The sequence below is a fragment of the Solanum tuberosum genome, unplaced genomic scaffold (genome assembly GCF_000226075.1).
Source record: "Solanum tuberosum cultivar DM 1-3 516 R44 unplaced genomic scaffold, SolTub_3.0 scf00051, whole genome shotgun sequence".
In the NCBI taxonomy this organism is placed as follows: domain Eukaryota; kingdom Viridiplantae; phylum Streptophyta; class Magnoliopsida; order Solanales; family Solanaceae; genus Solanum; species Solanum tuberosum.
Genome location: NW_006238978.1, coordinates 1174328 through 1199962, shown reverse-complemented (window position 1 = coordinate 1199962; position 25635 = coordinate 1174328). Strand labels below are relative to the sequence as shown.

Here is a 25635-nt window from a genome sequence, read left to right as displayed (position 1 = left end):
AGTAATTTGTCATTTTAATAATTTGATTCAGTTTAAGCAAATATATAACTTAATAGGATGATTCAATTTACTAAACTCTACATCATCAATACCCGCACAAGTCATGCAAAGGAATGTGTATTAATTTAGGAATAAGGGTCTGAAAAATATCTCAACTTTGTCCGGATTTGTTGTTGCGATACTAAACTTTCATGATGACCTATTACCTCCGTAGACTATTTAATACCGTATTTTAAACATATATATTTGTCCACGTGGACATAAAAAATAATGCAAAATTATAAATAGTAATGTGTCCACGTGGGCACATATATACCTTTAAAATACACTATTAAATAGTTCATGGGGTAAAAAATACGGTATTAAATAGTCTAGGGAGGCAATAGGTCCTTATGAAAGTTTTAGTATCGCAACAGCAAATCTGACCAAAATTGAGGTATTTTTCAGACCCTTATCCCATTAATTTATGAGGAAAAGAAAGTGAAATAAGAATACGAAATAAAATAAGTAAATAAAATGTAAATTAAAATAACTAAAGGAAAAAAAAACAAATCATTCAAGTAATCAATTCCTACATTATTTTATTTTTAAAAAAAATTCCTACATTATTACTACCTATATATATAGAGCTGTCAATATGGGCTAAGGCTCATTAGACCGGTCTGACCTAACTCGTGATTTGATAGGGTTGAACTAAAATTTTTAGAGTCTATTTAATAAAAAGGATTTTTAACCCGACTTGAATAAATCTGTTGATTTATGGGACTTGAAAAATATGAATAGGGCCAAAAAATTAATTAAAAAATAAAAATAAAATTGAGTATGAAAAATAATAAGAATCCAAACTCACAATCTATTTAAAGATTAAAATTTACTACATAAAATAAAAGTTTCCTAAAATTTTTAGGGAATCACTACGTAGCCTATGGAATATTGTCATATTTTTTGTGTTTTATTAAGATTATTGAAAAACAGTTAGGTTAATATTACTATTTAACTATTTATATTTTTACTTGAAATCAAACTTAGTAAATATTATAAAGATAATTTTATTTGTGGATTTGATTAACATGTAGTAACACTAACACTATGTAATATTGTTTTGTCAATATTTATGATAATATTTTAAAATTATTATTTGATTTAATTAAGCATTAAAAAAAAGATGCTTTTAAAAAAGTGGGTTGACCCGATACGACCCGTTGCCCACGTACTTGTGGGTTGAGCTGACCATTTTCTGACACACAAAACAAATGGGTCAACCCGACTTGACCCGTCAAATTTCAAACTATGTATGAGTTAGCCTGGATGAGGTGGGTAAGCTCATATTGACAGCTCTACCTATATACCAAGTTGTTCATTATTATTATATATACGCCGCAAAGAACCTATAATCTTTGCATAATTATGTCATGAATGAATGTTTAAATGACAGAGATGTACATAGTCAAGATTTTAGTTTTTTAAGTTATTGAGTTCTAAATTAGTAAGTCGAATGTATTGAATGAATTTTATATTTATAATATAAAATTTGAATCAAAATTTCTAAATTTCTTCGCCCAGACAGCCCTACAATTAGTTAATTAAATGAATAGCACATAAATTTAAAATATACACTTGGTAAATAATTATCTTACAAACTAAATATTAAAGCCAAATTGTGGAAGAATGTTGATGTGGTTCAAAAATAGGATGCTATTTTATTTTTTTTCAGAAATGAAGGCTTTGACTAATTATAAGTGTTTGATTGTTCTAGAAAGACAGAAATTAAACCCATACATGTATCAATGTGGTTAGTTGGCTAACTTTTGGGTGTTATTTGTAATTATCCAAAGTATTAAATGATTTGAGAAAGAAAATAAAAAACATGAAATTTAATTATTAACTTTAAAGTCATGTAGTTCTTTCATTGGTTTGGTTGGTAACCTTCCCAAACCAATAAGTAACTTCAAATTATATACTCATGCATAGTCAACTTCATCATGCTTCCCTCATGGGTATATTGTTATTCTTCTCTTTTCCTAATATGCACTCTCATAAACAGAGGTAGATTCAGAATTTAAAATGTATGCGTTTAATATTTAACGACCTTAATTTAATATATATAATGTTACTGGAAAAACTAAAAATTCTAATGAATGTTTCTGTTAGAAATTTGGGGCTTTTGATCGAGATTCCATTGAAGATGTCTTCGCCAAGCGTATTTTTTAGGGATTTCGATGGAAATCGATTTTCATTGGAAACAGTTCAAACAAGTGTATTTTTGAAGAATCTCGACAAAAATGTTGGGAATTTTTGATTTTTTTAATAATGTAACATTAATACGTATGTCTACGGTAAAAGAATTATAGATATTTAAATTTATACATATATTATAATTAAGCAAAAATTATTGAATTCACGTGAATTAGATTATATCGTCCCCCCTCCAAAGTGGATTAATTAGTTCAAATTTAACAACACGGGTTGTATTGCAATGGTGAGATTGCTTCACTTTTAAGTTTTAACCATAGGTCTCGGGTTCAAGCCTTAGATAAGGAGAAAATTTTGTTGAAAGTGTCACCCTCAAATAAGCTTTGCAGTGCTCAATCTAAATTTAGTCGAGGCTCCAAACTACCGAGTGGGAAAAAAAGTTAAAATTTGCCCAAGCTAAAAGAAAGTTTCAATTCATTATTTTCGGAAAAAAAAGTTAAAATTTGTCCAAGCTAAAAGAAAGTTTCAATTCATTATTTAAAGTTGAGTGGAAAAATTTCTGAATAAAAGTACTTTAAATTATTGATCGTGAAATCAGCCTATCAAATTATTAAAAGGTAATGTTAGGTCAACATGTATAAGATCTGGTCCTTCAAATAATTAATTAATTTATAAGAATGTTCGTTTTAATCACTTTTAAGGCCTATGAATTTTTTTTAAGCCTTTGAATTGACCAATTAAATTCCTCAAGATTTCTTCTATTCTTTCTTTTTCTCTTTTCTTTTATAAAATTAATTTTTGAGCAAAATAAAATGAGAAAAGGAATTTGGTAAACCAACCTCTCTAGAAATGGAAATATAAGAGAAATTTGACATTTAAAAGCAAAAAAAAAAAAAAAAAACTTTGTTGGGTCATGGAAGAAAATTAGCTACATCACCACAAAAAGATAGAAATTAGCAACGAAAACATATTTCCTTAAAGCAACAAGAGTTCTTCATCAATCCTATTTAACGACGGATCATACAAAAATCGTGTTAGTTATGGACTATTTAGCGCAACGAATTTCATTGATAGTTTCGTTTTTTCTTTTTAGAAACATATTAGGTGTGGTTGACCAACTAGTTTAGGACATTTAGGTATGCATGTAGTTGCATGAATGAACCTTAGGAGTCATAATCCTAACAATAAAATAATGTTATAGGTATGTTTTGATTCTAATACTTTTTTTTTAATTATTATTATAAATCAAACTTCATCAGAGTAACTGAGTAAGCTTGTTTATATTATCGGTCTTAAATTTGAATAGAGGAGGAGAGTTGTCGAGGATCAATAAAAAACAACTCTTTACTCGATAAGTAAAGTTGCGTACATCTTACTCTATTCAAATCTCACGCGTGAGATCACACGAAAAATGTTGGTGTTATTGTTTGTTGTTGATCATAATCAAATCAATAATCATAAGACACGCAGGGGTGGAGTCAGCCTTCTATTAGGGGGTCATCCAAACCCCCTTGGGCGGATTTATACATAGTTAAAAGTATTTTTTATGTATATATAGTAGATGTTGAACTCCCTTCGGTTAGTTCGTGTGTTTAGTTCTTCATATTTTGAACTCTCTTATTAAAAATTCTAGCTTCGCCACTGAAGACACATACTGCAATTAGGTGTTATATATATATAGGTCCTCTTGATTCTAATACTTTTCAATAAATTATTGATTTTAATATTACAAATAAAAAAATTAGTCCACATAAACGATACGTTCATCAGATCATCTAATTCCACGTTTTTTTTTATAAAAAATAATCTTATTCTTTGGTTTTCTATGGCCCTTTGAATTTCCACGTGGAAAACTGGAAATGGACATTGAGTGCATGGTCCAAATTAAATTAGACTTAAGCACACATCACTAACGTTTCGTAAGCGGATAGCAAAGCACTCTGCTGCGACGAGTAGCCGGTTTTTTTTTTAATTGCATTCATCCAGATATAAACTTATCTGTTTTTGAAATTTGTGCTCGAATGTATCCACCACCTCCTTATTTGAAGCGTAATCAACATTAAATAAATATTTGATTGAAGTTCAAAAAAATTGACTGAAATTTTGTCATATGTGCATGAATTGTTATTTTTAAAATGTATGATTTTTTTAAAAAAGTGATTGAATTCAACCATACATCACGCTTAAATTCAAGTAAAAATGATAAGATTCAACCATATGCTACTTAAATTCAGATAAACATAGTTATACTTCGGTCATATGTACATGAAATTTAGACAAAAATTATAAAATTCAATTATATGGTTTTAAATGGGTTATCTTTGTAATTTGTCCCTTCACGTGGAATCATACATGATACAGGCCCATACCAATACACACTCTTGGACTTGTGGTCCATCCCAATATACAGAATCTTGGGCTTTTGGCCCATCTCTTCTACCATTACATTGATTGTGTGGCACCTAATCATGTCACCCAACTTTTAATTGATGCCCCCCTCCCGAACAAGTTAATGATGGGTAAACATTATAATATCACATTGAATTTGATGACAAGAGATATTACTTTCTACCATTTACTTGAAGTCTAACTGAAAGTGAATTTTTCGATATTTTCTTCATTCCTAGAAATAGAACTCTAAGCATCAAATCTTTCTCATCTCCTTACTCAAAAAATCTAAAATAGTTTCGTAAACTAATACTCTAGTAATAAATACTTCAAAATGACATAAATGATACAAGTTGCAACAAGGTGAAAATTTCAATTCAAAGAAAATTAAAAGAACGATAGATAGGACTGTGAGAAATAATGAAGGTTATTGAATCCATCTGCGTTACTTAAATTGAAAAGAGGGAATTATACTAAATTTTGTTATTGTAATACCTGAATAATTACTACGTGTGAGGTAATTATAATTTGACAATTTAAATGAATCTGTAAGTAGTGTTATCATAACACTAAAAAATCATACTTTATTATATAACTAGGGAAATTGTCTGCGCTTCGCGGGACTATAAGAAATATTTATTGGACAATAATATATAATATTTATATTCATGTTAGTATCAGACATATAAATAATATTGATATTCTCTTCATATGCGATATGATACGTTTTTTTTTTAAATATATAAAATTGAATTTTTTTACATCTTTTAAGTGCAAACTATTCATGTGTATGTAGAAGAATAAATTATTTTCCACGGTGAAGTAAATGAGATAGAGATCATATTTTGAAATAACAATATATTGTATACATATTTTTTACGATCCTCTATACAAATTCGGATTTCGTAAAAAAAACTTTTGAAGTTCTTCATTGTGTCTTTATTATTAATTTTTAAAATTTTAAAACATTAATTAAATTATTACTAAAAATTATGAAAAAAAACATGAAAAAGTTATAACAATATTTAAGAGTAAAAGTTACAAGTAAAATGAAGAGACATGAATTATGAATTTTATTAGATATTAATTGCATTAATAATCATGTATTAATTTTATTTGTAAAAATAAATAACTAATAAATAAATAAATGTGAAAATAAGGGATAGAAATACAATAATGATTTTTTTTTTATTGGTGACTGCATAAAAAATACAAATACATTTCAAACAAAAAAGAACAGTGATGAAAACAAATTGTTACATACAAAAAAAATCTAGAATTTAATAGTTTTGTTTTAATTATTTTCTTGCATGTATAATAAAAATGAAGCTCATTATCATCATAATTTTTTTTTTAAAAATGAGATAGTTATATTAATTGTGCTTCATAACAAAAAAAAAAAGAATAGTAAAGAACCAAATTAATAGCATTGCCAATACATGTAGTTAATTTACTTATACAGACTAAAGTTTAAAAAATTCTAACAAAAGTAGCTACCTTACTAATACAAGTCAAAGTAACAACAAAATTTCTAGCAAAAAATATTCCCTAATTATGCTTCAAAAATTGCTTTTCTTCTATTATATATTTATCTTCCTTTGTAAGTAGATCCGCCATCATATTATGTACTCCATATGTCAACCTCTTCATTATATGCTACCAATTGAATAAAAAAACATAATTATGAATAAATAAAATATCATACCAATTGAAAGTGATTATACCAAAAGAAAGTATAAAAAATCTAAACTATATGTAATATATTTATAAATGATTTTTTCAATTGTACTAATAGTAAATAAGAATCATCCCTTGAAAACTCACACATATTGTAATCAAACTATATTATATTCAGCAAATTGACTATTAAAGAGAACAATCACATACTAACAACACATTGTTCATTATTACAAAGTTTTTTTTAATCATACTTACTTGAAGAATGATAATACATACATAAATAAAATATTAAGAAAGCATATCCAAATACATAAAAATAAAAAGAGATTTGAGAATGAAATATTTCTACCTTTCATGTACATCTTTTTCGTTACATATTAGTTAATTCACAAACTAATATGATAAAGAAGAGAAAATATATTCTTGAATGTGATTTTTTATGAAATTAAATATTATTTAGATAGGCAAAGAAAGACTTGGAAATGAAATATTTCTCACCTTCAGGTACTTCTTTTTTGTTACATGTTAGCTAATTCACAAACCAATATGATGAAGAAGGAAAAGGATAATCTTGAATGTGAATCTCCATGAAACTAAATATGAATTTATATAGGCAAAATATAGGAATACCATAAGACATCATAAATTTACAAATTAATTTTTGGAGGTTATGGACATGAAAATTATGAGAGTCTTGAATATTATTAAAAATACAAATTAAAGAGGTGTAGGTCATGGGTAATTACTCCTTGTAAATAATTAAATAATAAAGAGAAAATTAAAACACTTAAAATATAAAAAAATATTATCATTTTATGATTAGAAGTGAGGCTAACAAAGAAAAAAAAGAATGTGAAGAGTCTTTGTTATAAATGTTACTCCATTAATAAATTTTTATTTGTAATAAATTAAGTAATTTGATTTTATAATATGTGATTTTTTATGAAATTAAATATTATTTAGATAGGCAAAGAAAGACTTGGAAATGAAATATTTCTCACCTTCAGGTACTTCTTTTTTGTTACATGTTAGCTAATTCACAAACCAATATGATGAAGAAGGAAAAGGATAATCTTGAATGTGAATCTCCATGAAACTAAATATGAATTTATATAGGCAAAATATAGGAATACCATAAGACATCATAAACTTACAAATTAATTTTTGGAGGTTATGGACATGAAAATTATGAGAGTCTTGAATATTATTAAAAATACAAATTAAAGAGGTGTAGGTCATGGGTAATTACTCCTTGTAAATAATTAAATAATAAAGAGAAAATTAAAACACTTAAAATATAAAAAAATATTATCATTTTATGATTAGAAGTGAGGCTAACAAAGAAAAAAAAGAATGTGAAGAGTCTTTGTTATAAATGTTACTCCATTAACAAAATATTTACTTGTAATAAATTAAGTAATTTGATTTTATAATATAATACTTAATTTAAATTAAAAAAAGGAGAAAAAAAACAAATACAAATGAAGGTCATAAAGAGATGTCACATCACTTTATTTATGTTTCTCCTTTATATTATATATATATAGATTTCATGTGACTAAGACTTATAAGTTACAGGTTTGAACGGCAAAAACAGTCATTAATACTTACATTAATTTATATTAACATTACTTCATGAATAACGTTATTTTAAAATAAATATTAATGAAATAATGTACATATTGACCATTTTGACACGTATATCAAAGTTATAAAATGGTATCTCAATAAAAAAAATTTTAAAAAATAAACTTTTGTGAAGTGATCTAATGGATAAGGTTGAACCTCTGTAGTGATCCACAGGATTGAAATACCAACCCATAACAGAAACGACAAAATCATCAAACGTCATCCAATCAGATTGTGCCAACTCAACACCCTACAAAATTGTCTCATCAAAATCTCCTATTTTTTGAAGAAAATTTTCACCAAACTTTCAAATTTTGCACAATTTGTTCGAATATTCGAATATAAAAGAGTTCATTTTCATCCTCATAAATAAATTCCCAGAAAAAAGAAGCAATTTTTTCAATAACCCATTTGATTTCAGCTCTCAAATTCTCCTATATTTCTCAGTTTGTTGAAAAGGGTATGTTTCTTTTTTGAATTCAACTCTCAATTTCACATTTATTTCTCATTTTGTTGAAAAGGGTATGTATCTTTTTTGAATTCAACTCTCAATTTCACCTTATTTTTCAGTTTGTTGAAAAGGGTATGGTTTTTTTGTTGTGTTTGAACTAAGGTTCTGTTTGAATTTTCAGATTTGTGTTTTTTTTTGCTTATTTGTAAGTCAAACTTTGTAGATCTATGGGTTTTTGTAGTGGGTTTTGGTTTTTTAATGTTTGCATTTGTTTAGAATGTTATATTTTGGGGGAATTGTGTTTGTGTTAAGGAAATTTTGAATGTGAGCACAAATTCATAGATTTGCTGAGATATAGAACAGTATATAAGCCTATTATGCTTGCATATTCGTCCTTCGGCCAAATTGATATGTAATTATGGTTAATAATTGTTTGTTTGAAGTTTTTCTGAAGGATATTTTTAATGTTGTGTGATGAGAAATGGAAATATTGAAGTTTGTTTGACTCCTGAGTGAATTTAATATGAGCATAAATTCATAGATTTGTTGAGATATAGAACAACATATAAGTTTTTTATTATGCTGGCATGTTGGTCCTTAGGCTAAATTGATATGTAATTGTTGTTCATAATTGTTGGTTGGTCAATTGAGGAGATTTGAAGAGATCATTGTGCTCCCCATTCGTGGGATTACACTAGGTTTGTTGTTGAGGAACTCATTGTCTGTTTGAATGTTTTATGGAAATTTTGAAGTTTTCTCATGCTTAGTTTCTTTTCTAGGATGTGTATTAATATCTGTTGCTACATTTGAATTGCACATTTATTCCCTTCAACTTTGGGTGTGCACCCAAAAGAAAAAGATAGTAAGGTACTATGGTCCTAAATTTATAAATTGGAAGAATCATGCCTATTGACAAAGACTTTATTAATTTGCTATGAATGTGGTAAATTTGCTATGTTCTGTTTATTTCTTGTTGGAGTTTGATGTGTTCTTATTTGGACATGGTATAAGATTTGAATATGATTTCTTGCGACTGTTAATTGGTGTTGGGTGTATGGTAATTTATGATCCTGAACTTTTGTTTTTTCTGGTAGGACCTCTAATATCATCAATTTGGCTAAACTTCTGCATTGTTATCAATTATGAAGTACCTGGAATATACCCCTCTTGATCGGTAAGCTTCGACATATAATGACATTCAAATAAGTACAGAAGATTTTTTGTTGTTTTGGTTGCAATAAATTATTTTATTTGCATGTACAGGATAAATGATTTTCTGAGTCATGTGAATCTTGGAGAGCGAACCATTAAAGGATGTCTTGAAGCATACTCTTGTAAGTGTTTTTAATGATTCCAAGTAGACAATGTCCCTGCATCTGGAAAATCTCATGATGTTTACTTTTGCTTGTTCTTTGTTAGGTAAACACTCTGGAACAGATAAGAAACTATCGCTTAGTTTGGAGAATGAGGTAACTTCAATTCATGAAATATATTATCTATCATGTGGTCTTTTACTCTTTACCGAGGGTAGGTAGGGCAATCATTGTGCAACACTTCATTTCTCTACTATTTTCAACAATATGGAGCTCGTTTTGCATGAAAGGTTGATTGGTGAATGAAAATTACAAGTTTGTGTTAACATCATCAAAAAATTTCTATAAATGAAATCACATGTATTGAAGTATAAAACAAAAGGCCTCTTTTATTATCAAGCTCCCACCCAGGGAGGGCAGGGGGATTATGCACCCTCATGAGGATGTAGGTCCATATGTGTCTCTTGCATGATTTTGATTAGAAATGCTTTTTTTTTTAAAACACTTGCGTCCAGACTAGCTTGCACGCTGCTTGACTTTTCAATGGGTACCTGCTAACTCTTACAAGCATACATACATTGTAACTCTGCACAATAAAGCTTATCAAATGGGAAGAAACCATCTAGGAGTAGTCCTTCTGTCCTGCGTAATTAGCAATCCAACTTTAGACTTGAGAGAATGGAAGAGCTTTGACACATGAAACATTATATTGTGCTTATCATGATGTTGCCATTCTTACATCTCGTTTTCAGTCAGAAAGATAAATAAATTTACACCTTCCTCCCAATATGTAGAAATAATAGGAAGCTAGAAATTAAATCTCACTATTTTCAATCCTGGAGAAGCTTTTTTATGCTCATTATTGTATATTTATAGACTGCATCCTCCCTCGTGTTGCTGAAATTCATTTTTTTCTTGTAACTTAAGTTGCTTATGACAGTAATTCAATTTCTTCTTGTTGTACGAGTAACTAATAAAATTTCTTCTTATGGGAGATCTTAAAGTAACTTTTGGTTGCAGATTTTTGATTATCTTGGAAAATCTTCAGATGCGGATTCTTCTTCACCTGTTGAATACCTAATGTGTAGATCCAGGTGGTGAATCCAGACCTATGGCTGGAGTTTTACGTCTGAAACGAGTGTGTATTGGTTCATAATGCATTTTTTTTTTTCTAATTTTTCATTCCAGCCGGAAAACGTTGATATATCTACTCCTTTCTCTCTATCACATGTATCCGGATTATGACTTCAGGTAAGTCTCCAACTTATGGTGAAAATAATGTTTTTATATTTGTATTTACTCAAAAAAGAACAATCCTGTTGTATTTGTAGTATAAGCTTATTGGGTGGATTATGGGTAATGCCACTGTCAGCTTCTTTGGCGACGTGGCATCCCGCTTTATAATCCTTCTCTTACAGCTGTGGGAGTGTTGTCAGATGGATTGACAGACAGTTTAGATCACTGTTGCTCTTGAAGGAGCTGAGAGTTCAAGTCTCTCCATTTCCCAATACAATACTCAAGTTGTCTTGTCTGTCGTCAATCTTCTGGTTATGCGTGTATATGCAATTTATTCCTGTTTTGCTTTGACTTGCCAACTTTCTGGTTTACAGTGCAGTGAATGCTCACCAGTTTTTCACTGAAGAGAGCTGGGACAGTTTTAAGCAGATATTTGACGTCTACATGTTTGAGGCTTCAAAGGTTATTATATTTCCATTCCTCAGCTACTAAGCTGTGTTTGTTACAGATTATATGTTGGGAACATATTGGCAATTGCCTTGGTTGTCATGTTGGCATTTCTATTGAAATCATCTTCCTACCTTTGGTTTTACTTGATTACGTTGTTTTGATTAACTAGCATGTAACTAGACGTAACTAATCAAACAAGGTTGTGCTTAGGATCTATGCCTTTAATAGACCAAAAAATCAGGTTAATTGCTTTTTCTGAAAAGAATTAGACACCGTTATTTGACTATTTCTTTCTAGTGTTCTGTAATAGCATATGTGGAGCAGTCAGATGATTAGACTATTTTATCTTTTCCATGTTTTCTTTGGAAAGGGTAGTGAGTGTATTTTATGTTGTAATGGAGATGTCATAATGTTATATTTGTTTCAAGGCTTAGCTAAGTTATCAAAGAGAGAACTTCGAGCTTTTTGTTTAGGTATTCTATGATTTGGGTTGCAGGAATGGCTTGACGCAAATGAAGGCAGTGCTCTGCTTGAAACCTTGTACAAGGCTTTAGATGAGGTGAGGTACTTTTTTTATCAACATAAAGAGGGGACAAAGAGGGAAACATGGTCAAGTTGCTTAACTTATTAGCAGTGCAGGTTGTAAAAGTTGCTGAATGTGAAATCTACACTTACAATCCGGAGGCAGATGCAGATCCGTTTCTCGAGAAGGGAGCCATGTAAGACTTTTATATGAATATATCCTTTTTATTCAATTCTTTTTTTAACTGTGTCAACTTTTTGCATGAGCTTCCTATTCTTCAACTTTTCATATAAACCATCTCATTGAGGTCCTCTCTGACTACATTTTACGAAGTAGCCAAAAACCATGGTCAAGGTCAATGGCAAGGCAGTTGAACCCTTTGCTTTAGGCTCCTAAAACTAATAGGCTAGAGATTATTATGCAATTATTATGGATAGAAAGTATCAAGCTTTTTTTTTCTCTTGGATTTGATTGATGTTATCCAGATGAGCAAGTAAATTATAGTAAAATTTACTTATTAATTAGTACCTCCCCATCCAATTTTGATTTTTCCTCTTTGTCATATGTTTCTTTCCTTTTTCTTGTATACGATGATTTGGCTGTGCAATTTCATCTCATTTTGCCTATATAAACTATTTTTCTTTGTCCCGTTTGATTGATTAAAGCTGTAGTTCATGGTCATTTTCAAATTAAAATATTGCCCAAACACTTTGACTAAAAGAGTGACAGGATTTTATTTACTGGTCAAATTTCTTGTTATGAGTGGTAGTCCATTAACACAAGTCTTTGCATCTTTTCCAGATGGTCTTACCACTTTTTCTTCTACAATAGAAGATTGAAACGTGTCGTGAGTTTCCGCTTCAGCTGTGTGAGGTGATTACTCTACTCTTCCAATGTTCCAGGATGTGAGATTCTACTTTAAACTAGCATATATTTAGGCCTGATCCAACTGTTGTTTATTGCAGTAACTTGGTTGGTGAAGGACACCTATTAGACGACTCAAGTTTTGATGAAGATGGAGAGATATTCGATGGCATGGACATGTGAATACAACATTTTGTTCATAGCTCGTTGTTAGTGTCGTAAATCCTTGTACCTTGTATCGAATTAGTGATGTACAATTTGACAGTAGGTACTGAAACTATATCGTAAATAAGCATCATCCTTGTATCGTTTAGAGGTTGAGGTAGCGACTCTCGCGCTGCTTCTTGATCAGTTATGTATTTTCTGCTCTGTCATGAAGATTTTTCCAAGTTATGGTTGGCATTACTGTTGGCCCTGCTCTTATTAAGTTCTTTGTGTGTATTTCTGGTGTCCTGCATTGGTCAAGTTGAATTCCGAAATTTTATGGACAAAAGAAAGTGAATAAAAGGGTGTTTGGTTAGTCTTGGATGAGTAACGTTGATAATTCATTGTCTTCTGCTGGCTAAAAGTTACTGTCGAATTATATTTTTGGTATTCTTGAATGCAAGTTAAATCACCTTTCTGAATACTTTAACGATATATGAATGTATCTAATGCTTTATTGTTTTGGTATTTTTGATTGGGAAAAGGACAAATATACCCGAACTATTGTAAATGATATACAGATATTCTCCGTTACACTTTTGGGACATTGGTGCCTCTGTCGTCTAACAACTAGAGCATATAAACCTTTATACTAACATATGCCAGTTGACACCAATTTTAGCCCTCCACAATATGGATTAATTATCGAGTTTCTTCAATTTCAAATGATTTGAAATAATTAATTTTATAAAAATTTAAAATATTTTCAAGTTCTTTTAAAATAATTATTTCATTTTTATAATTTTTAAATAATATATATATTCCTATATAATTATGTATATAATTACCACCTAAATATTCGAAAATCGTCTTAAAAGATTTTTATTTTTAATCAAATATTTTGTTAATTAGTTTAGTTTAACTATGATTATTTTTTTTAGTTAATTAGCTTAAAATTAAGTTAATTATTTTATTTTTTAAGATTGAGAAGCTAATTAGTTAATATTAATTCATTTTATTTAATATTTAATCGAATTCGTCAATTAAATTCAATTTTTGGATAAATTCTTAATTCTTCTGGCCAAATTTGCAATCTATTAGCCAAGTGTTAAATTCAAATCTAGCCAATTTTTCTTCAAGCTTAACTCTCTTCTCAGCCAAAATTTGAGACCAATTAGGCCCAAATTTACAATACCAAATCGGCCCAAACCTCTCTTTCTCATTCAATACGATCAATATAGGGAAAATTGTATATAATAGCAAACTATTAATTCAAATTAAATGCTATAATCATAGTTTGATTTAATTGTACCCCATAGCAAACTGTTGCTATTTCGCCTCTCTCCTGGTGAATTTTGCTCGCCACTCTCGTTCTCTCCCTCGCCTCTCTCGCTTTTATACAAATGCAAATGTATAAAATGCGTTTGTGTTTGTATAAAGCGAGAGAAAATTGTATATATACATATATTTTTGTTCCCCTCTCTCCCCTCTCCCAGATCTTGTTCGCCACTCTCCCAAATCTCGCTCGCTCATTCACCTCTCTCAATTTATACAAAAACGCAATTGTATAAAATGCGTTTGTGTTTGTATAAAGCGAAAGAAAATTGTATATATACATATATTTTTGTTTCCCCTCTCTCCCCTCTCCCAGATCTCGCTTGCCACTCTCCCAGATCTCGCTCGCTCACTCGCCTCTCTCACTTTATACAAACACAAATGTATACATTGCGTTTGTGTTTGTATAAAACGAGAGAAAATTGTATATACAAATACATATGCATATATTTTCGTCCTATACACTTATGATTATACAAATACGATATTTCCCTGCCCAGTTTTCTTTTATTTTTTTCTCTTTCTCGCTTTATATAAACACATATTATACAATTGATCTTTTGTATATGTATACCAAAACAGATTATACAACTGCTTTCTTTTGTATATGTATAGCAAAATATACATATTTATGTTTGCTATGGAGCGCAATTATGCAAACAATAGTTATAACATACAAACATGATTTTTATGTTTGCTATATGTGAAAGTTACAACAATTTAAAGCACCCCCAATACAATACAACACGACGCGATACATTTTGAAACAATACGTAACAACTATCCAAACGAAGTGTAAAGACCCAGCAACATAACCGTTAACATTGGTTTGGATCGTTTTAACTATTAAGGGGTCGTTTGGTAAATATATTTTAAATAGAGTGGATTAGTTATGCTTGCATTAATTATACAATTTTTTTTTTGTATTGTTTGGTTTGATACATTAAAAATAACATGCATTACATATAAAAAATATTTACAAAGATACCCCACTATTATGGTGGAAAAGATGTAAAAAAGGTCTTGAGGGACAGTTTGATTTTTAATTAATCATGTTAATGTATGCATTAAAATATTATATTGCTAATATTTAAAAATACATAGTATTAATTATACACACTTTAATATACAATAGTGTATAGTTATACATAAGGTGAAATTCTACTACTAATTGATTTTGAAATATTAGATGCTATTATTTCTTATCCAAATTAAATAACTAAACCAAAGAAGTTACAATAAATTAAAATTAATTGTGAAAGCAAAGTTTGCATTGGAAACCAAAGCGTTGGCTTATATGCATGAAAAAATGAGAGTTATTACGTTTGGTTTTCGAGGAATTTTGATAAGCATGCATGCATGCAAAAAAGAGTGTCACCTTTTGGTTTCTCAAGAAATTCTGATAAGCATGAATTTGACTCAGTTTATGTGATATTATTTAAATTTCGAGAGTTAAATTTATTAAATTATTAAACAAAAATTGAAATGGAATTTACACACTTAAAAATTATATAAAAAATACTACTATAGAGTAACACTTTTGTTTGTCATATTTTATTTTTTGAGAGTCAAACTATAAGATCGATTTTGTCAATATTTTAAGATGTATTTTATTATCATATTAATATAAACTAATTGCAATTTATTATATTTTCAAATAGTTTCGAATATCAATATTTAAAATTTAAAATGTTGAATATATCTAATTCAATTTAGCTACGTCAAAGGACTCTGGAGTCTTGATCGTAAACGATACGTCATGTAAATGTGAACAAAGAGAGTATAAGTTATGATATTCATAAATTTCTCTCGAAATTTGAAGAGTACCACATAAATTGAGATGAAAAGAATAATATGTATAATTAAATTAGACCTTATCTAGAAAAACAAGGTGAATAACTCTCTCTATATAAGGGAGAGCGTCGATAAAGAGATTATTATAATTTGTTCGAGAGTGATATATATCAACTATTATACGACAATATAAAATGCCAGGTGGCAAAGGCGGCGGTGGTGGTGGTAAGGGAGGCGGCGGTGGATGTGGTGGTGCTAAAAGTGGCGGTGGTGGCGGCGGTTCTGCCAAGGGGAGTGGTAGTGGTGGCGGCGGAGGGTCAATGAAGGCGCCAGGTGGCGGCGGCGCGTACATTTCAAGGGGAGGCTTTGAGAGTAACCCACAGGGTTACTTCTCTGGTCTCCACTCTGGAGAAAAGGGGAAATGATCATGCTTTATTTTAAATAAAATAAATAAATATGCCTATTAGTGTGTGTTTAATTTCCATGTTTTTTTTTTGGGTTTTATTATGATGTTTTGGTAAGAATTATGGAATATTTTGCAGCATGTAAAATAGTTCTACAAAGTTTATATGCAAAGTAATGAAGTAATATATGTGGATGCATGGTTTTTTGTTGTTATAAGTTTTCTTGTATTTCTGTTTTTTCCTTGGATTGTTATTCTTTTAAGTCGAAGAGCCATCTAAAACAACATAGGAAGTAAATGATTGAATTTTTTCATATCACACTTTGTGGAACTATATTAGATATGTTATTGGAGTAATTTTTGTCTCCTATAAATTACTAGTGTGGGTGATTCTTCATTTTTTTTTAAAAAAATATTCTAATAAAATTCATTACATTAATTCAATTTTTTAAATTTACATTAGTAACTATTACCAAAGTTTTATAAGGTGCAAATTAATTCCAGTGTTACTTCTTCGGTCTCCACTCTGCATAAAAAGGGAAAATGATTATGGTTTAAAATTAATTTTCTTTTAAATTTATTTATTAGTGTTTATTTTTACAAGTTTTATTCTTATGTTGGTTTGATAACTTTTGCGTGACATTTGTGGTTTGGTAACTTTATTAGAAAGCTCTACAAAGCGTATATGCATAGTAATTGAGTATTAACATATGTATAACTCCTATGTGTTATGGTTCTTTCTTGTTCATTATAATTCGTTTTAGCTCGAGTTGTTCATATTCTCATATTTCCAATTGTCCTTTTTGATTATCTATCATTGTGTCCAAAGCATGTGTATTGTGTAAATTAGAGGTGAAGTCACAATTTGAAATTTATAAATATAATATTTTTATTTTTTAAATTATTACTCCCTCTATCCCAATTTATGTGACTTACTTTTCTTTTTAGTCGGTCTCAAAAAGAATGACACATTTCTATATTAAGTAACAATTTAACTATAAAATGTCTATTTTACTCTTAATGAAATGATTTACATAATTCATTTTGGACCACAAATTTTAAAAGTCTTCCTTTCTTTCTTAAATTTCGTGCCGAGTCAAACTACCTCACATAAAATGAAACGGAGGGAGTATGTTCTAAATTAATAATTTATAAATATTAAATAACTTTTAAAGACAAATACATCATTTGGATGAACTAATAGTGAATTTGGCTGAACTTCTATCTTGAATGCTAGTTTTGCCCCTTGGCTTATTTTGTGATGTATATCTTATAAAGTTTTTTTGTGGTAGTCTTTCCTTTGGGTGTGGTGATAGTCTAAGATATCATGTGTATTTTGTTTTCCAAAGCTTATAGAACTTCTATCGTGTGCATCTCTTTTTTAGAAGTCTGCGCTTAGAAATTCAATCCATTTTCCTTCATTTTTCTGATCACATCACTATTTCAATACAACACATTTATAAAATAGCTATAATTTTTTTAGTACTATGTAAATTTACTATTAAATAATATTATAATTTTGTTAAGTAATTATTTTAAAGTATGATTTTAACTTTTAAAGAGTAAATATAAAGCTTACGAGAAGAATGGTAACAATTGAACAAAAATTGATCATCATCATATTACAATTGTGCTTCAAAACTTTATGATTTTTTTTGTATGAGTATCTCATTGCTTTTATATGATCACAATTTATAGACCTCTTGTGAATTTATGATGTATATTGCAACAAGTTATGATCATATGGTTAAAAGATTGTCAGTAGTACATAGAAGAACTCTCCCTTTTCTCACTAGGTATTCGGTATTCTATTAGAGCTTGATCGACATTATTTATGATTTCACATCGGAAATGAAGTGCATTATGCACACCACCTACCTACTCATGACTCGAATTCAAGATCTCTGGTTAATGATTCATATAGAAATTTTATATATGTGCCCTTAAATATGAGGAGGACGTAATTAATTGATAGAACAATTTGTCCATTCTTCTTTGTTGCTGGAGGATTTTGTGAATTTCTGCTTCTTTGCTTTTACCCATAAAAGAATATACATGCCAATTATAACCAAAATGGATCCCAATAAGCTGTTAAAACAAAAAAAAAAAAATTTAGTACCAGTCAAACAATTTTTTTCCTCTGTTTAACACATTTTTCTTTTACTTTTGTTCCCAAAGGATGAAACACTTCTAAATTTATAGAAATAGTTAACTTTGTACTTCGCATTTTATCCTTAATGCGAAACTTTTATAACCTTATGAATATTATTGTATATTTAACGCCATTAGTTTCAAAAATTTGATCATCACACAAATTCTATGACGTATTCAGGGGCGGGAAACTAGAGTAGTACTATAGGAAGTGAGTTCAGTAGAACCTAATAGTTTTGGTTCAAACTTATGTATCTTTTCTTAAGAAATCCATTTGATATGTATATCAGTTTAGAACTTTGAGAATTGAGAGGACTAAAATTTTTGAACTTGTAAGCTTTAAATCCCAGCTCCACTTTAGATAACAAATTTCAAGAGCTGTAAGTTCTTTCTTAAATTCTTTACTAATTCAAACCATGTCAAATACATTGAATAAAGTGACTATAAATGCAGATGTAAAAACTGCACCTTTATGCTTTACACACCATGACATTTTATCCCACCATACCCTGCATTCATAATCCGGAAAAATAGTTACGTGTTTGGATGAAAGTGCTAGTTTCATACGATACTGAATGATGCTTATCGAGTTTCTTTAGCTCGTTATGCTCACATTAAATGGGATTTTCTTACTCTGTTACTATTTGTTTTCTAGTCCTGTGTAAAGAAGGAAAATGTATATTAGGACCACAACTATAGAATTTTGAACAAAAAGATAGTTATGACACATATATACTTTTGTATACAGATTCTTTCATATTATGAAAAAAAATTTGATTCTTTTAGACTAGGAATGAAAGAGAAATAAGTAAAATTAGCTAATACCAAAAGAAAATTTATTGTTTAAACTCCTAAAATCAAAACTAAACAGAGAAAGGAGTGTTGAAGATCCATATAGGTGGACTGAATCTATGATATGATTTACCAGTATAGTGAGGCTCAATTGTATCGTCAAGCAAGTTATATATGCCCATGCCTTGCCGCCTCCTTTTTCACTTAAATAGTATGCCGTAGAACAATCATCAGTAAAATATATATGATTGGCCTTGCATCCATACTGTTCAACAACGGCAGTAGAGGCACTAAACCCGAGAAAGATTGCTCTGTTTCCCAAATCATCAACCTCTTCATAACTCTCTTTATCCACATCAACCCTGGAAACGATGAATTCTTCAACGCCATATAAATTTGTTTCAGGATGTTTTTCAACTCCATTTCGAGTGATGACAAATAGTTCACCTAAAGAGTGCACAATGTAAAGTTGCATTCCATAGATAAACTCAGAAGGCACTCCTTCAACAATCCTTTTAATGGGTCGTTCTAATCCTCTTCCTCTAAAGTCAAAAATCACAACGTTTCCTTGAAAATCAACTCCATAAAACTGTTCATCATGATACGTTACATCAGAATAAGCCCCTTCATGTGTCACTGTGATGAACCCCGTAATGAACGAGGAACTCCTTGATTAATCATCAAAATATAATCATCATTTGTATGAGGATCGGAAGAAAGTAGTGCTTTTTCAACATAATACTCGAATTCTAAATGATAATCTAAGTCGAAATTCTCCAGGGTATTCATGTGGGGCAATTCTATTAGACAACGAGAATTGAGGTGGAACAAATTCATATTCCCTTTGAGATCAGCTGTGAAAATCCATCCTGGAATTCCTACACCCAAACAACGTTTTCCGACTAACTCTGGAAAATTCATAGTGTAGGTAACACCCTTTATTAAGTCGAAAAACTCACGTGATTCTTCCTTTCCTGGTTTCTCAGCCAGCATCAACAATGGGACTGGACATGCAATAACCATCTTTACGTAACGATTTAAACTTTATGAATTCAGAATTCTAAGATTGTGAGTGCGATTGATAGAATTGCGATTGATAGAATACAACAAACCTATCTAAATTGCCTCCCTTTTATAAGCCTTGAGGAACATAAATTCAATCCAAATTTGGTGTTTCTGAGGTTTACGTATTTCTTTTGGACAACGTTACTTAGGTTTACTACAAAAAAAAAAAAAGATTTCCTTTTTGTTTTGGGATTTAAACAAATCTTTTGTTACTTCGACTTTCCTTCCTTTTCCTAATTATCCTAAAATTAGCTTGGCAACTTCTAAAATTTCTATACGAGGGCGGCTCAACGTGATTGGGGCATAAAGTGAAATTTCAATTTGGGGCCTAAAATATAAGCACCATATACGTATTTATTCAAAAAAATAAATTCTTACACTATTTAGATGAAATTATTAGTATTTTAATATTGTTTTTTCGGTTATTAATTTTAGGTAAGATTTTATCAACTCAACATTGGAAAACATCCTTTCAGTGAGGCAATTATTGTATGAATTGTTAACATAATTATATAAGTAATAAGTTGACAAATATTAAATAAAGATAAGAGTTAGAACCATAGAATTTGATGCAAGAAGTTGATGACTTTGTAAACCCCATTTTAATATGCTTGTAGTAATGCTTGAAACTAAAATTTAAAAAGAAATAAAAAAAAATTGTAATTCACTTTGTTCAACATTTTTCACTATTAATTCTTATTTTTAACAAATTACAAAAGATGTTAAAGTGGGTAAAATAATATATTTAAAAAAAATATACTTTTTGTCATAAATAATCAATTTTTTCTATAGAAATTTTAACACATAATTTATTCTTGATAAAAATTTGGGGCCACCGAAATTTGGGGCCTAATTAAGGCAAAAGTCTTATTTCCCACAACATAGAGCCGGCCTGTTTCTATACATGATTCATGATATCTTTCAGATATACAATGTATCATAATATAATGAATACGTTAAAGAATTACATATTTCTTTGATATTTTATGTTTGAACGACTTCCCTTCAACAACAATATTGCTATTGGAAGAAGAAATATATAAATACATTTATCGTTAATTAAAATCCTTATTTGATAAGGATAATCATAAAAGCGCAAATTTGAGGAAACCTCTCATTTGAACTTGGAGAAACTAAAAGTAAATTGTGTTAAATTGATAGAGTCATGACGGTGGGAGAGAAATAAGATAGTAAAGGTGAGAGAGGAAAAAATTAGTCGGATATAATTTTTAATTATGCCTGAAATAGAGGAATGTGTATAACCATGTAAATTTACTACTAAAATAATATTATAGCTTTATTAGATAATTATTTTAAAGTATTGTTTTAACTTTAAGGAGTAAAGTTGTGTAGAATTACCTTATAGAATTACCTCACATGAACACATTGAAAGGTTTCGATTGTGATAATGAACTCGGTTACTGTGAGTATTACGTTCAAAAAGCACTGCTTTCTTCGGATCCTCATACAACCAACGATTATATTTTGATGATTAATCAAGAAGTTGCTCGTTCATTAGCTTATTGGAAACCTGGAAAAGACACCTTTATCACAGTTGAAACGCGCAAAACTGCTTATGCTGATGTTATTTGGGATAATGGACAGTTTTATGGTGTTGATGTTCGAGGAAACGTTGTAATTTTGGATTTTAGAGGAGGATTAGAACCAACTATTGGAAGGATAGTTAAAGGAGTGCCTTCTGAGTTTATCAGTGGAATGCAACTCTACATTGTGCATTCTCGAGGTGAACTATTTGTAATCACTCAAGATGGAATTTGTAACCATCCTGAAACTAAGACATATGGTGTTCACAAATTTGTTGTTAGCAAAGTTGATGTTGATAACGAGAATGATGAGGAGGTTGTTGATGATTTGGAGAACATATCACTCTTTTTGGGTTTAGTGCGTCTTTGGCCGTTGAATAGTACGCAAGGCTAATCATATATATTTTACTGATGATTGTTCTACCGCGGACCATTTCAGTGAAAAAGGAGGTGGCAAGGACATGGGCATATATAACTTGCTTGACGATACAATTGAGCCTCACTATACTGGTGAATTATATCACAGATTTAGTCCACCTATATGGATTTTCAACACTCCTTTTTCTGTTTAGTTTTGATTTTTTAGTATTTGCTGAGTAACTATTTTTTTTGTTGTGTTACTCGTAGTAACTACTTGTTAATTTATCTTTATTTCCTAGTTTCCTTTTTGTTTTGATACCTTTTAAACAAGAAAGTTGGAATGTAATGACTTATAAGCTTATGGTTTATTGCACTTCTACAATTCTGTTTTGTCCAGTGTTTTTTTGGCCCTGATCAAGTCGAGATTCGATTAACTGAACTATTGAGATTATAAGATTCATAACCTCTTCTTCCATGATACTGCAATCAGAAAATTCAAGAAAGGAAAAGTGAACACAAATACAACAAATCCAATTACTGTCGGGAGTGCAACTTCTCAGACAAATATTAAATTGTGAAAGTAGTCTCCTCTCGAATCATGAGAAATCGTGATCAACACACCGTGCAACTATGACTTATGCCTTTGAAAACCACAACATATTAACTGAATATTTCTGATGATGAGCTATGGTTCGATCTTTAGTAATAATGATTGATTTATAAGATTTGTTAATTTTACATTATTTTTAGAACAAAATCATGCTGGTGCTTTCGGGAAGGAGGAAAGGAAACTTCGATCAAAAAATCATTATTATCTAATGCTAATTAATTCTTGAGACTGAAAACTTAATTCAACAAGTGAAAGTAGACTCCTGATCCCCTAAATTAAAGTTAAAAACGGATTTTCCCGTCAACATTAATTCTCTAAAATTATTTCAATATAGATTATATTATACCATGGTTCATCATATTAAATAAGGATGATATCCTAAAATTTGATAAAAAATTATTTGGAAAATGCCACTATAATTTTCTAAAATTAGTAATTTCTTGCTTTATTATTTATTTTAACTAGTATTATATCATCATGGATGGGAGTATTGTTTTAATTTATAGATTAAGATGATTTACAAAAATTATTTATTAGCATTATAAGTCTAATTTGGTAATTAAGGATAAAACTATATATATAAATATGAGTTAAATAAATTCATTTTGTAATTTTGTATTACAGACTTCCTTCGTTAACCTCGAGCAGAATCTCCGGAGATGAGCATTCCAACCGGAGAAATCGCCGGAGAGGACTTGTTTGCACTGGCAACTGCAGCCGCCGATGACCTTTATAACTTTCGCGACAACTGTTTCCGCTTAACTTCGGAGGAGAGAGACTCCAAATTGCAAAGCCAATCTGATCTAGCTCTTCAAATCCTCGATAAAATTCCTATAGGTAAATTCTCTGTATTATTCAAGCTAACTTCTGCTGAAGTAGTAGGAATTGCGTTGAGTTCGGATTGTGTTTGTGATAAATTTCTGCAGAAAAGAGGAAATTGCCACTTCAACGTGCAACCTATGAGTATCTAAGAGGGAAAATACTGGATGCAGTTCCTGTATATAAGAAGGAAGCTGAGGATCATCTGTCTAAAGCTGTGAGTGAAAGATAAATACAGAAAACTAATTTGATGTCCTAAATATGCTTTGTTATTTAGTTAGTAGCATTGTTATTTGAAGTGTTTGTCGATTTGTTCGTTTTAGGTTAAGTTGAATCCATCTCTTGTGGATGCTTGGCTGTGTCTGGGTAATTGCATTTGGAAGAAAGGAGATTTAAATGCAGCTAAAAACTGCTTTACGTTTGCTCTTGGCAAGGTGGTTTATGCTGCTGCTACATTTGTTACTATAAGATTTTAATAGTGAACTATTATATAAAAGGTCTACACATATAATGTTTCCATTTGTTGATGTTTTCAGGGTCCAAATAAGAAGATTCTATGTCAACTATCAATGCTTGAAAGGAAACTGTCTCATGGTGAATATTGCTTTATGCTATGAGTTTTTTTGTTCCTTAACGAGCATCATAAGTACATATATAATAGACCTTTTCTTTTGATAAGGTATATATGTATACTAGTACTGAATAGTGAATAGGAGGAAATGTGACCATATGAAGGCTTTCTTTTACCGAGTGACCAAACCTAATGAAGTTGGGTACAACCATATAGAACTTCAAACTGAATGATTTATTATGTATAAGTACATATATAATAGACCTTTTCTTTTGATAAGGTATATATGTATATAGCTAAAGTAAAGACTGTATATTTAAGCTTTCTTGTCTGTATTTTTGCTTATGGTGAAAAGTTAACATCTTCGCTGGCATTTCTTTTCCTAAGAAGGCTGATCATACTTTGTTCATCTATATTTACTTTGCAGATGCTGAAAATCCAGAAGAAATTGTTGATGAAAGCATCAAACATGCCAGGGAAGCAATCACTTTGGATGTCAAGGATGGATATTCTTGGTGTAAGGAATCTAGTTTAAAGGAGACACTTCCTTAATTCTGAGCTCTACATCCCTTAGATATGTTGTTACGACCATTCTTTGTTCAACCACTATCTACTTCTTTATTCACCTTTGACCTAGTGCTTGTCAATGATATTAAGTCCATGTTTGCCTTGCTCTAAAACATGTTATAGCTTAGAAGTAAAATGTAGTTTCTATACACACTCAATGATTAAGGCATGGCAACAACAACAACAACAACATGCCCAGTGAGATCCCACTAGGTGGGGTCTGGGGAGGGTAAATTGTACGCAGACCTTGCCACTACCTCGTGGAGGTAGAGAGGCTGTTTCCGGGAGACCCTCAGCTCAAGAACAACAAATCTAAGTGACAGGAGAGATATAAATAAAACATAACAGCCAATACAAACGATAGCGTATAATCAACAAATGAGACAGTAACAACAAGAAAGTAATGCGATGCGTGAAACGCAGTAAACAGCATAAGGCTAGGTCTACTCCAAATGCTAACAACCCATACCCTTGCAAGGGAAGACAACACGCTAGCCCTACTAACCTACAACCTTAATACGAGACCTCCACTCCTTCCTATCTAGAGTCATGTCCTCGGTAAAGTGAAGCATATCCAAGTCTTGTCTAATCACCTCCTCCCAATACTTCTTGGGCCTACCTCTACCCCTCCGCGTACCCTCTACCACCATTACCTCGCACCTCCTCACTGGGGCGTCTGCGCTCCGTCTCTTCACATGTCCAAACCATCTCAGTCTCGCTTCCCTCAACTTGTCCACCACAGAGGCCACTCCC

The 25635-nt window shown here is 30.4% G+C and overlaps 4 protein-coding genes across 8 annotated transcripts in view; all 4 read left to right on the top strand.

Annotated features, from left to right (window-relative positions):
* The first annotated feature begins 8179 nt into the window (after positions 1-8179).
* Positions 8180-13168, top strand: LOC102601791 (repressor of RNA polymerase III transcription MAF1 homolog). Of its 3 annotated transcripts, none has more exons than XM_006344147.2 (11): positions 8180-8350; positions 9436-9515; positions 9605-9675; positions 9761-9810; positions 10675-10748; positions 10843-10905; positions 11265-11352; positions 11837-11899; positions 11980-12059; positions 12665-12736; positions 12829-13168. In XM_006344147.2, the coding sequence occupies exons 2-11, from the start codon at positions 9484-9486 to the stop codon at positions 12908-12910; spliced, it is 675 nt and encodes a 224-aa protein (XP_006344209.1). In that variant the 5' UTR covers positions 8180-8350; positions 9436-9483; the 3' UTR covers positions 12911-13168. The 3 variants fall into 3 exon arrangements, with proteins under 3 accessions (XP_006344209.1, XP_015162784.1, XP_006344210.1); XM_015307298.1 differs by having other exon boundaries at positions 9433-9515; XM_006344148.2 differs by lacking the exon at positions 8180-8350 and adding an exon at positions 8420-8473.
* Positions 13169-16194: 3026 nt separating this feature from the next.
* LOC102584906 (glycine-rich RNA-binding protein 8-like) lies at positions 16195-16425 on the top strand. Its single transcript, XM_006344260.1, has one exon. The coding sequence runs from the start codon at positions 16195-16197 to the stop codon at positions 16423-16425; it is 231 nt and encodes a 76-aa protein (XP_006344322.1).
* A 5363-nt stretch (positions 16426-21788) lies between these two features.
* Positions 21789-22349, top strand: LOC107060007 (uncharacterized). The gene has a single exon (XM_015307234.1). It carries the CDS (start codon positions 21789-21791, stop codon positions 22347-22349), a length of 561 nt encoding a protein of 186 aa, XP_015162720.1.
* Positions 22350-23543: 1194 nt separating this feature from the next.
* The window catches only part of LOC102601457 (tetratricopeptide repeat protein 5-like), an 11054-nt gene continuing 8962 nt past the window's right edge, over positions 23544-25635 (top strand). For all 3 annotated transcript variants that reach the window (XM_015307296.1, XM_015307297.1, XM_015307295.1), the window contains exons 1-5: positions 23544-23762; positions 23852-23961; positions 24068-24178; positions 24281-24338; positions 24743-24832. In XM_015307296.1, the coding sequence (XP_015162782.1) occupies positions 23585-23762; positions 23852-23961; positions 24068-24178; positions 24281-24338; positions 24743-24832 (547 nt within the window). In that variant the 5' untranslated portion in view covers positions 23544-23584. The remainder of the gene's footprint in view (positions 23763-23851; positions 23962-24067; positions 24179-24280; positions 24339-24742; positions 24833-25635) is intronic.

Coding starts and splice junctions, on each gene's coding strand:
- LOC102601791 (XM_006344147.2), top strand. CDS start 9,484: ATGAAGTACCTGGAATATACCCCTCTTGATCG. Junction 9,811..10,674: donor CGCTTAGTTTGGAGAATGAG/GTAACTTCAATT, acceptor TTTTGGTTGCAG/ATTTTTGATTATCTTGGAAA. Junction 10,749..10,842: donor TACCTAATGTGTAGATCCAG/GTGGTGAATCCA, acceptor TTTTCATTCCAG/CCGGAAAACGTTGATATATC.
- LOC102584906 (XM_006344260.1), top strand. CDS start 16,195: ATGCCAGGTGGCAAAGGCGGCGGTGGTGGTGGTAAGGGAGGCGGCGGT.
- LOC107060007 (XM_015307234.1), top strand. CDS start 21,789: ATGAACACATTGAAAGGTTTCGATTGTGATAATGAACTCGGTTACTGT.